Source organism: Diceros bicornis, chromosome 33 (assembly GCF_020826845.1).
Source record: "Diceros bicornis minor isolate mBicDic1 chromosome 33, mDicBic1.mat.cur, whole genome shotgun sequence".
In the NCBI taxonomy this organism is placed as follows: Eukaryota; Metazoa; Chordata; class Mammalia; order Perissodactyla; family Rhinocerotidae; genus Diceros; species Diceros bicornis.
Window position 1 is genome coordinate 15,570,617 of NC_080772.1, and position 13,263 is coordinate 15,583,879.

The 13,263-nt window shown below is 35.6% G+C and overlaps 1 protein-coding gene across 3 annotated transcripts in view; it reads left to right on the forward strand.

Moving 5' to 3' along the window:
- The window catches only part of NKAIN3 (sodium/potassium transporting ATPase interacting 3), a 605,922-nt gene that overhangs the window by 321,859 nt on the left and 270,800 nt on the right, over positions 1–13,263 (forward strand). For all 3 annotated transcript variants that reach the window (XM_058528768.1, XM_058528770.1, XM_058528769.1), the window contains exon 3: positions 7,058–7,138. In XM_058528768.1, the coding sequence (XP_058384751.1) occupies positions 7,058–7,138 (81 nt within the window). The remainder of the gene's footprint in view (positions 1–7,057; positions 7,139–13,263) is intronic.

Sequence of the window (13,263 nt, forward strand, 5' to 3'; positions counted from 1 at the left end):
GAAAGGACCGAAAGGGGTTCTGGGCAGGCAGCACTACAGGTCACACAGGTAGGATGTCAGAAGCAGTAGTTCCCATTCACTCATTAAGCATTTACTGAGAATCTGCTCTACTGTGCTAGGGCTGCATAAATAGTAAAGAATGTATATTACAGTGTTCTGCTCTCCAGGAACTCGTTATACAAGGAGTGGGGAGGCACAGTTTCCTGGACTCTCTGCAGGTGGTGAAATGACAGTGAAAGAGGAATGAGAAGAGCAGGGGGGAGGGGCCTGGGGAGAGCAGGGGCCAGCTTCAGAGACAGGAAAGAGCAGAGAGCGTGCATTTCAGCGTCAGGCACCCTCTACTCCCACCTGCTTCTCTAGCCTCTGTCTCCTTGGCCTTGCTGGTGTTTGTGCCCTAGTTTAGCATCATTTTCTCAGTTCCTCATGCGCATGTCCTTTCATGCATTTTACTAGTCAATTACTCCCTGCTCCTTTGCCTCTGTGTCTTGAGCATGTTTTATAATCTGTTCACATTTACGTCTTCCCTACTAGGCAGAGTTCTTTGAGAACATGGAATGTAATAGGTGCTCAATAAATACTTATTCATTATTTTTTATCTAGTTCCCTACTGGTTCATAGAGTCCACTCATGATAGGACTGGTGTCACTTCTTTCTCTGGTATCATCTTTTCCTTCACTTCCTTCTCTCCCTTGTCCCTCCTGTGTGTAGAAGGAGGCAGATTTAGGTCTTTCAGAGTCTTCAAAGAAAAACATTTATAAGACAATCCATGTTTTTGTTCATCTTGATTTTCTCTTTTAATGCATATGCCAACCAAAACTCTATCATTTTATTTACTATCTTATTCAAGACCCTCTTTCAGGAAGGGGGAGAGAAAAAACAATGAATTGTCAGGAAAGCTTTCCATGCAAACATGTCATTTGGTTTAATCTTCACAAATATCCTATGGGCATGTACTAGCATCCCTGACTTTACAGACAGGGAAAGAGTTAAGGAAAGGTTAAGTGACTCACAGAAGGAACTCAGAGAGTAGCTGGCAGAACTGGTTGTGTATCCACCTCACCTCTGTAACTGTTAGGTTTATGAAGTTGTTTAATCATGATCTATGCTTTGCTTCCACCACCAGATTCCAGATGATATGGTGCCATTGTCAATATGAGTTTTGATATTGGAAATGATCCTTCCCTGTCTCTTCAGTTGATTATAGAGTATCGTTACCTGTGTAGGATTCCAGATTACCTCTTGTTCTAACATGAGTATAAATTGTCTATTTGGGAGAAACGCCTAAAGAATCAATCCACCAATCCACAAGTATAGGAAATCTGTTCACAAAGGGTGCCTTTACTGCAAAGATTACGTTGTTATTGGGAAGGTGTCTATGCCCTGTTATCTTTATAACACCATAGGCAGCTCATCTCTGACTTGTTTTTATTAATGCTTTGGTTTGAAACTGTAACTGGTGGCCTGGAATTAATTCTGGTATGAAAAAGACTGAAAATGAATATGGCAGAGGTCACATTGATCAAGGTGTGCCTCAAAGGCACCAACTTTTCAATGGCACTGAGAGGAGACCTGGATCGGAAATCCATACTGACTTTTCCCTGGTCAGAGAAAGCTCTTTGATGCAGGGGATTGTCTGTCAAACTCTCCTGTGGTCTTCTTAGTATTGGCCTCCTTTATTGGCTGAAACAGTCACCAATAATGCCAATTAAATTTAATCCATTTCAAACTAACAGACATTTTGGAGCACCAAAGCATAGATGGTAAGTCAATGCCATTTCTAGCAACAAACAGGGTTTGTCACAGCTGAATTTAAAGAATTATTCACCTTTATGAAAATGGTTATGGTAAAGGACCATGCAGAACAAGCTCTCCAATGTCTGTAGGCAAACTTCAAACTCCTTAGAGTGGAAACCAAAGCTTATAAAAGCTGCTCCTTTAATTACCTCTCCTGCACTCCTGCCCTCCCCGCTCTCCTATCACGTGCCAGCCGTGCTGAATGGTTTGTGTTTCCCAAAGATCATATGCTATTTCCTGCCTCCTCCATTTTCACACATTGCCCTATTCCCCTTACCTACTTGGAAAACTTCTGATAATTCTTCAACTGAATGGTCCCCTTTAAGAACCTTCCCTGACCTCCCTGCTCCGGAATAAGTGCCTCTCCCTCTCTGCTCCCATAGGTCTTGCTGACTCTTCTATCCACCCTCTCTACGCAGCTGCTATCCTTGCTTCCAGGCCCATCTCTCCTCATTCAGCAGTGTTCTCCTGGAAGGTAGACTGTGCCTATCCGTTGCTGTACTCTAGGTCTATCCCAGGATGCATGGGCCTTTAAAGAAGCTTAGTCCTTGATTGAACAAACAATAAATGAATGAAAGATTATTGGATGAAACGATTTTACCAGATGGACTAGGCAGTGATTTCTTATATCAGAACATGTCAACAATAGTTCAGCAAGTCTGGGGATTTACATGATAGAACAGTATGTGCTGCTTCGCCTACACCTACCATTAGCTGACTTACTCCTCAACTTATTTTTTTCTAAGAAATATAATGTTGTGGGCTCCTGCCACTGTAATTGAGGAGGTCCCACTGCAAAGACTAAGAAAAATTCACCCAAATCACAAAATGAAAGAGCAATAATTCCCCTTTGGATACTATCACTCCTGATAAGGTACAAGTTGCTGTTTATATATTTATTTTTAGAACACAAAAGCAACTTGGTCATGTGATACTCTTTCACTGATTAAAATTTCCTTTAGTTAAGGTACAAGATGGGATATGTACATTAGGGGATACCAAATTTAGTCATAGAGTTTGAATGCACTTTCTGTGTTTCTTTGCCTATAGACAAAATGAGGCAGAGTGTGGGCTGTGAAGTCATATTTAGCAGTTGTAAAGTACTGGTCTAGAATCAGATGTTTACTCTTGTCTGTTTACTCCTGTGTCAAATATTTTAAAATCTTACTTATGAATTCCAAAATGAGATTCTGCCCTAGAATTATTTAAATCTTTATTATTTTATGGGTAATAAATTAATCAAGCAGTTTTAGATTAATTTAAATGCAGATGCATTAATGAAGTTAACATTTTTGAATAAAGATTAATTTTGGCATTAAAATTAACTCAAAATTGCCTTTAAAAATTAAAAAAAAAGACAGGTAGATTTTCTAGGTCCACAATTTTGTTATTTGGACTTTTATGCAAATACTCATGTACAAAGAACAGCAACTTGCTTTCATTTGAATTGTTATATAGAAAAATTTCCCTACCATGTCATCATAAATCTTCCTGAGCCACTGCTCCACATGACAGTTGAGTGTCAGGTTTCCCTTTAGCTGGTCCCGGATTTAAATCCCACTCCACCAATTATTGGCTGTGAAAACTTGGGACATTTATTTACTTCTTTGTACCATAGTTACTTCATTTGTAAAAACCTGACTCGTAGATTGCTTTTAAGAATTATATTATCTAATGTATGTGACTTGCTTAGCATAACCTAACACAGTGTGTTTGATAAATGATTGAGCTGTTTAAGGTCTTTATTTTTTTTTTTTTTTTTGCTTTCATTCTGCTTTCCTTGCCATTAAAATGAAGGATGGTACATCACTTTTAAAGTTGTTCTGGACATGAATACTAAACTCCAGAAACGTTAGAACAATGAGTGAGCAAGGAACTTACACTGTTTTTTGTAAGTTTAAGATATTGTGCATAATATTATATCTGATTGAAACACATTAATGAATGAATAAATAAATGGCCTTTCTGGTAATTGGAAAACAAGCTCAGAAAGTAAAAATAATTCATGTTATAGACTAATTGCTCTATGAGGAAGAAATAGACTGGAAGACTTCTAAAGTTCATTTCAATTAAAAAATGCTGAAATATCCTCATAAAACTAGGAAACATTTAGGAAGCCACATAGAACACATGAATATTTTTTTCATCTTTATAGGCATCATCTATGTAAATTAAGATTTAAAATATGTGTACTGGACATAAGCAAAGTAGGATAGGTAAATAGGTAGGTAGATAGATAGATAGATAGATAGATAGATAGATAGATAGATAGATAGATTATGCAGAGTAACGTTTTTCACATTAGGAAGTGAAGTCTTCTATATTGCAGGTATATCTTTGTGCCTATATGAACATATAGGCATGCTCCATAATAACCGAAGTGTAGCTGTTGAAAATGGAGTGAATCTCTTGTTTTATTCTAATTTCAATTGAATTATAATTAAAATAACCCAAATCAAAAAGAAGACAAGGAGGATAGCCAGTCTCTTACACCATATGTTGTTATAATACTTCCTGCCTAGGTAAATTCCTATGGATGTGTTGTTTGTATTGCTAGAAAATCCTTTCTTTTCCTCTCTATATACTGACTTATGTCTCAGGGGCATAATGAGATATATAGTTTACATCTCATAACAATCCAAAATTCAATTGTACAATATTCTTTGTTCTCAACAAACCAATGTATTAGAATAAAGAAAGTTATGATATTGCTTAAAAAAAAAAAAAACCATGATGTTTATATAATGCTTGACACATCAATTGCAAATACAAAAGAAATCATTCCAAAAACATTGCAAGTTATAGAATATATATGAATGAAGTAAATTTTTGGTAAACTGATAATTTGGTGAATTGGTCGTTTGGTGAATTGTAAAATTTGGTGAGGTGTTTACTTGCAAATTAATCTGTCGGTCCTGTTTCTAAGATCTTTTAAAATAAAGCCTATCATGTAACACTTAAGCACTCCAGCTCCGGAGTCCAACTGTCAAGAGTTCTCATCCCAACTCTGACACTAACTAGGTGATCAAATGGTTACCTCTCTGCCTTGGTTTTAGTGTGATGACTGAATGCCTTAAACTATGTCAAGTGCTTAGCACAGTCCCAGGAACATAGAAAACACTGAGTAATAACTCATGGTATTGTTGAGGATTAGGAGCTGACGGTTGGAGTCTCCTCAGCCTGGTAATTTTGTCTTTGAAAGTTCGAAAGTGGCATCAGTGGTACAACTTGTGAGAGTCCCTGAATATACTTCGGTCACGAACTTTGTGCTATGGTTTTTGAATAGACTTGTTTTATTTTGCATATGTTATAACTTTGAGTTGATTGACTTTTCTAAAAGATTATTTATGAGTTTAGGTTTGCAGACCTAATAATTAAGAATCATGGTTTTGCAATTAATTTAGTTCATTTCACTACTTTAGTCTTGCTTTATTTTATGTCCTTTCCTTAACCTCTGTCACTGGCTTTTTTCTCATGACTTAGTGGTCGCATTGTTCTCTCATTCTAATATACTCATCATTAGTCTACTTTAGAATGAAAAATATCAGGTACCAGATGCCATCTTATTAGCAACAGCTTTAAAATTTGTTGTGGTTATTGTGACTTGATCAGCTGGCAAAAAGTATGCGTTGAGGATGTAGGTTAGCTATTTTCAATGTTCATGGGAATATTTTGTGGTTCACAAAAGAGTGTTTCAATGCATTTGACACATTTTTAAAAACCATCTAGTCCACTCATACTAGAAGACCTTACTAATGGAAGATATCAGCACCATCAACAATATCTGCAAATACCAAAAGCCTCAAATATATTTTAACGTATGTTAACATTTTAACATATTTGCTAATTTCTCTAAATTTCCAATGATTGTGGAGTCTTAACTCATTATTATAATTATATTATTCTTAAAAAAAAAAGGAAAAGCCTCCTCTCCAAAAAGAAAAAAAGATGTATGATGTGACATCAAATGTAACCAATTGTAGAACTACACAACTACATGAGATTATTTTGGAAGCCTTTAAAAAATTATAGATAACAGAAAGACACAAAATATAAATTAAATTTTACAAATAGGTAAAAGTTTCTGATAAGGTTTCTAATAGGAACATGGCTATTTTATACAGTGCTTAAAATTCATAATTCCATTATTTGATGCAGCATAGAATAAGCTAATAAAATGATTTTAATATTTATTTCAATTTAACAGTAGCGTGTGGCAATTATAATCACTGATAGAAAGCAATAATTTAATTAGTATGCCCATCTAAGAAACTAAGAATTTGCAGATTTTGTGGTTAAGTAAAATGAATGAGCAAACCATTGTATTTGATTTGTTAATTATGTTCCTACAGTAAGTACCATCTTACTTAGGTAAGTAAGTGTCTAATGACTTAAGGCAAATTTTCTAAGATCTAAACCACAGTCATCCAAGCTGTTCATATGTCAGTTTTCTGGGCCTCACTTTCTTCATCTGCATGAGAAAGTGACCGGATGAGTTGAGCCCTAAGACCCTCTCCATTGATGAGTCTTGGTAAGGCTTTTTTAATTCAGGCTGACTAATTCTCTCAAAGAAAGCATTTCCTAATAACCTAATACATTAATAAAACCAATTAATCAGGAAAGCTAGCATATTTAGACTTCATTGGATGTGATTGGAAGACGTTTTCCCAATATGGAAATCTGTTGTTCATTTACTCATTCTTAATCCTATTTATTAAATTCTGTGCTTTTAAAAAAAATTTTTACATGATTATATTAGAGGCACACACTCCACTCTTAAAATAGTCCAACAGGTGAAAGTTTGTTGATTTTACTCTAATTATCAGTTTTCAAATATGATCTTCACTCAGGGATATGGAAGTGCTGGGTTTTGACTAACATTCCTAAAACTTTGACAACTTATATTATAATTAAAAGATAGCCCACAGAAAACTTGCATAATTGCATTCCCTGGAAAAGCTAATACTCAGAAAACAGAAATCAAGTCAGAACTTGGGTTTAACTTGTATTTGCAAGCCAGCAAAGCACTTTAAAAATAAATCTAGCTTTATTGGCATCTACCAAAAGCAGTAGGAACTATTGGATTTTTAATTTCTAGTGATCTTAAGGGACCTCATAAGGAGCACTCTTTTCTGGGCGCTCCCTGTTTCTTCCTAGAAGACTTAGACTTATTGACATTTTTATTATTGATTTATTTAGTATACATGCCTTTCATCTCCACATTTTTTTCTCTTTCTTTCCCGCCTCCCCCCTTTCTCTTTAGTATACAGTATGGACTGCCCTCTGGGTCACCTGGAATGTGTTCATTATCTGCTTTTATTTGGAAGTAGGTGGGCTCTCTAAGGTAAGTTTATCATGCTTTTAAAGTACACTTTAAAAAGAGTACACTAATAAATAATTATTATGACTATATATTTTATATATATACACATACATGTAATCTAAGTAATGTTATAAATGGAATACTGATCAAAAATTCGTTTGGATACTATTCAGGAAAGAATGGTCTTGGGAGTATGTTAATATAATGGAATTCCAAAGCAATGGCCTTATGGTTTAGTTTGTTAAGCTGTAGTGGAACTCTGCTTCCAGTGTATCCTTATGTCCAGTTTAAAAAGGCCTAATGTCACAGTGACCACAGTCCCAAATGTTAAGTGAAAAATGATTTTGAACATTATTGTGTTTAAAGTGGGAAAAGGGATTAACTAAGATGTTAATGTAACAAATATGAATAGCAAGTTGCTATTTTCGTTTGAATATTAATACTGAAAAAAACTGTTTGACAAGGAATGAAATCCTTATATATGTAGGTGGAGCATACATTTGCTAACAACTAAGTACATCGGTGTGGTGATTCTTATCTTGAAAATCTGATCAGACAGAAGCGAGTTGTCTTAAAGCAACATGATACAAATGTTATTTCTGTCTGTAGAACTAATGTCAGCAGAGCACATGATTTTCATTATGACTCCTACAGAACCATCTTTTGATTGCCGCTAAAATGTAAGAGCATCTTGGGTTAATTTTGTAGTTGTGTTTCCTGAACATTTTTCTCATTAACCAGCACAGTTTTCACTTGAAGAAATTGTAAAGAAGAAGCTTAACAGTACAATTACAAAAAGAATAAGAAAGCTGTAATTATTTTTTTAGATTTCTCATCATCAACTATATTTGTGCTAACATTCTATTGTTGTATGATAGTCTCAAATTTTCTAAGTAAAGTAATGGTCTTCTATATTTGTGGTTTAGATCTTAGAAAATTTGCCTTGACCAGCACAGAGATTTTTAGAATTATTAGGCTCCATTGAAGTCCATATGGTAACAAAGAATTTTTGATTCAACCAAGCAGTAAAAATCCCTGTAGGATTTTCTCCAGAACATCCAGAGGTGGTTACTCTTTGTTCTACACTATAATAAACTTTATAATTAGAACCTGTCATCATTTTCTCACATTGGAAAATGTATTCAGGAACCAGAAATGACAGTTCTCTCACTGAGATCTACACAAATGCACTAACATCTACCTTTAATATTTGTGCTATTAATCACATTTCACCACTAATTTCTAAGACAGAAAAAAGTCAGCGCCCAGTTATCTTCTGTAACACGCAGCTTATAAAGTAATTTTAAAATGCAAATTTTATGAATAAAATAGTTGTGAATAATGTTAAGTGTGGCATTTTTCAACCCATAGCATTTTGTATCTTGTGATTTGAATGGTCATTTTAAATCATATTTTTATTTCACTGGATGGAAATTATCTTTTATTTTCTTCCATAAAAACTGAATTCAGAATAAATTAGACCAGAGGAAATCAGTCTTATGGAATTGGCATCATAGCGTATTGAAACAAGACTGAATTTCAAATCATGAGTCTCATTCAAATCTTGTCTTTAGCACTTATTAACTATGGGCCCTTAGGCTAATCATTTAACCCCCATGAGTCTTTGTGAAATATAAAAACAGAACCAGCTTTGCCAATAATGATAGTAATCAATGATTGTTTGGCGTTTAGCATTGTTTTAAGCATATCATATATAGTAATTCAGGTAAGCTTCAAAACAACCCTGTGAAGTGATTAAAAATAATAATAATAACAGCAGTTATTTGTTCCACACGAGTCTGATTTCCCTCCACTGCCCAAGGTTACTTTTGTGAACTGCCTTTCGTAACTACTTTTCTAATATAAATGTGCATGTCAAGGATTTTTTTTTTGGTTTTTTTTTTGGTCTAATTTCTTTGGGTGCAAGGTTAAAAAAAATGGATATGGTAGTCCCAGTTACTCATTTTATTACCCATTCAAATGCTGTTAAGCAGTCAACCAAGTAGTCTAGGTCATTAAAAGGATAGACGAGGGAGCCAGCCCGGTGGCATAATGGTTAAGTTCTTGTGCTCTGCTTCGGTGGCCCAGGATGCGCAGGTTCGGATCCCACGCATGGACCTACACACCGCTCATCAAGCTGTGCTGTGGCAGGCGTCCCATATGTAAAGTAGAGGAAGATTGGCACAGATGTTAGCTCAGTGCCAATCTTCCTCAAGCAAAAAGAGGAGAATTGGCAACAGATGTTACCTCAGGACCAATCTTCCTCACACACACACACACAAAGGATCAATGACTCCAAAAAGAGCATCCCAAAGATGTTCTGTTGGTCTCCTCCTATTTAGTGCCTCAAAGGCTGCTAACCTCTCCCTGTTTAGTCATAGTTTAGCTTAATTTCCAATCTGTAGGAAATCTATTGTGAAAACTAGAGAGAGTTAAGGACCGTTGATAAACCCAAGCATCTCTGACAACTTTCTAGGTTGGACTCCATTTCATAAGAAATTCCTCATCCATATGTGCTGGTTTATATACTAACTTTCTAGAGCTCTCCATCTCCTGCTGGTTCATGAAGGTATTTCTTGGAATTACCCACTTGGATAGATTAATAGAAGCCTCCCTATACCTTGATTTTTGCCCCCCAAAATCCAAAAATTCTAAAATAGTGAATCTTTCTCTAAAAACTGGATTCAGATTAATTTCTGCAAGATCTCTATGGATTTGGGTTCTATTCCAAGGACAGGCACTACCTAACCATTCTTATTAACTAATAGTGTACATTCTGATGGACATGAACAATCATACATCTGACCTATTCTAGGGATTCTTAACAACAGCCTCTAGATTTTCCTTTGCTGTTATCTCATCTGCCAACCAGCTCTGCATCATACATTTGTCACTGTTATCTGGAGGGTCCTGATTCTCCCCAGACTTTCCAGAACTTGAAGGAAATGGATATACTGTTTTAAGGAATGTGTACATGTATGGTGAGGTTGGGGATGACTATGGGTAGGTAACTGAAAGTGTCTGCACTTATATACTCTATTGGAGCCTCAGTTTCTTTTCCTGCAAAATGAAGAAAACCACAGCACTAATTTTATTGGATTGTTGAAAGAATTAAGTAAGATAATGCATATTAAGGACTTAGAAAAGATCTTGGCATATTGTGAGGTTTCACTAAATAGTGATTCTTATAATTGCCATCAACATCATCATCTTTATTATTGAAGAAATTAACATCACGATCCTCATCTTGAAAACCTTGGGGACATACATTTATTACTATGCAAGAGCTGTAAAAGGGAAAAACTGTAAGACTGACTGACTTGTTTAAAAAATATGTAACAATCCCTTGTGATAGCACCTCAGATCTGCATATTAACTTCACAGCTGTAACGCTATTAATTAAATTCTTTCCTTCAACATGTAAATATCTTTTTTGAAATACTTCTGCTGCTAGATTCTCCTGGTGTCCCTACTGCTCCCCCTAGGAGAACTTTATGCATCTTTAGAAGTGTCTAAGGCTGTTTTTCATGCTGTGCTTAAGATCACCAAGGGCACAATTAATAAGTTATTGCTGCTGCTTTGGAAGTTGCAAGACTTGAAATCATTTTTTCCTCCCTAGGAATACATTCAGAATGTAAATATGAAAACCCAACTCATTTGCTACATTTAAAGGAACTGAAAAATAAGTTATGTTGAGAACTCAGGTTGTACTTTTTCTAAATTCTGTAGAAATTAAGCTGATGTCTTATGGCATCTTTTGATTACTCCAAATTGTAGAAACTTTAGACTCATATTTCTTCTGATTGACTTTTCTTGAAAGATGTGTGGAGCTTACATATTAGTGATATTAGAGGATTTTCAGTGTGTCACATTTTCATAGAGTTCAGAATGTGTATGACTCTGCGTGAGCATAATTTAGACATAAAAATGATTGTAAAGAACTTCTATGAAGATTTATCTTGTATGAATCATGAGCTTTGATCATAGGCCTTCTAAAAACTTATAGGCAGGGGCAGGGGAGAGAGATGGACTAACCCTTACCAATTCCTATTCTGCACAGGTGTTTTACATTGCCTTCACACAGAAGGAAAGCCTACCTTTATTTTTTCTGTATTTCATGTTTTAATGACTGCGCTTTTTCCGTTTGTGGGTATTTTGATTCCAAAGCTAAATCATTTCCCCAAATGGCAATAACAGCACTTCCTTGACCTCTTTTGATTTACACTGTCATCATTCATTCATGAGAGCCCTCACCTCTTGTGAGATTCTTCAGCTGAATGTTTCACCTGAGCAGCCAGACGGGGTCAATGAGATAATTCTTCTTTTTCAAGGCTCATTCTTATTACCTAGCCTGAATTGTTCCTCTGTACTTACTGGGAAAAGTCTATCTCTTGATCAAGATTCATTTTTCTTCAAGGTTGGATTCTTCTACTAACTTGGGCTTTGGGGAGGCACTTAAAACTTGTAGACAGTCAATTCAACGTTCTGTCTAGGAGCAATTGCACAGGACACAGAAGTTCCCTTCAGGTGCTTCCAATCCATCTGATATTTTTTATAAATATTTTAAATATTTTTGTCTCAAAGAATCCTTTTTCTGATGGCATTTTCAAACTGAACCAATCACGTATAATATATTTTTTGTGTGTGTGCGTGAGGAAGATCTGCCCTGAGCTAACATCTGCCAATCCTCCTCTTTTTGCTGAGGGAGACTGGCCCTGGGCTAACATCCATTTCCATCTTCCTCCACTTTATATGGGACACCGCCACAGCACGGCTTGCCAAGCAGTGCCTCAGTGCGCACCCGGGATCCAAACCAGCGGACCCCGGGCCGCCCCAGCGGAGCACGCATGCACACACTTAACCACTTGCACCACTAGCCGGCCCCAGTATATTTCTTTTTTTATTTAAATAAATACAACTTACTCAATCTAGTATGAATATTAAACTTATATTTACCTTTTCCTTTTGATGATTTCTGCCTACCTGGACATTTTTCAAAAGGAAACTTAAAATGTGATGTTTACAGAGGGCTGAAGCTAGGATACAAAATATCTTTATTCAAGAATAATGTATCAACAAACGATACAGAAATAGCGTCCTAGGAATCCAGCAAAACTATGCCTGCTTTTGGAACTAGAAGAATGATACCGTTTACTATACCATGAAATAAGTGGCATGTCTATATCAATGAGACACTTTGGAAAAACACATAAACACTTTCAGTTCACTAGAATAACAAAATATTTCAGGTTCTCAACTAACATATTAGTATATACTTATCCTGCTGTCCTGAAAGGATGTTTTTGTCTGTAATACTGACTTGGGGGGATGGAAGTGGTGGTGGATATCTATCTGGTTATTAAGGATTTATAGAGGAAGAACCGTCACAATCTACTTCCAGGCATTAAATCAAAATGAGACCCAAAGACTTGCAAATGTTTATTTTTATATTTAGTTCCTATATAATCCTTTTCCAAAATGACGCAATTATGTTCTTTAAAAAAAAATAGCAAGGCAGCGTAAATATAGTTACGCATTTCTTGTTACAAAGGACTTAAACTATACCTTTTCCTTTGGCATGGGTCTAAGCTGGCATAACTTCTGAAAATAGCATCCTCGGTGTCCTTGGTATGATAAGATAATTGTTTCCCCCTGTAGCTTCTTTCCCACAATAAACAACATTGTAAACAACTTTAAACTTAGTATTATATTTTTTATAAATTTCATCAAATACAAATATTTTGAAAACCTTTGCTCTAAAAATCCAATTTGCCCCTACATTACTGTCCAATGACATAAAAAAACCACAATAAACCACTAAGTAATTGCTGCCGCCAGGATGGTGTTAGGAGTTTGTAATCAAAAATTTGTGTGATAATCTTATGCCCTTCTGTAGGGGATCAAACAATTTTTTCAAAAGAGCTGATGGAGATATTATTCTGTCAATAGTAGTTCTATTTATTGCTGTGTAATTAGAGCAATTAATTCACTGTATTGAACAAGTCCTATGGAAATATAACTGAATAACTATACGGAAATATGCTGTATCTGCTATTTGTGTTTTATAGTTGATTCTTCTAATGAAAATATGCCTGAGATCAATTTTTAAAGAAAGGTAAACATTTGACCTGTGTGTCTAGTTTATT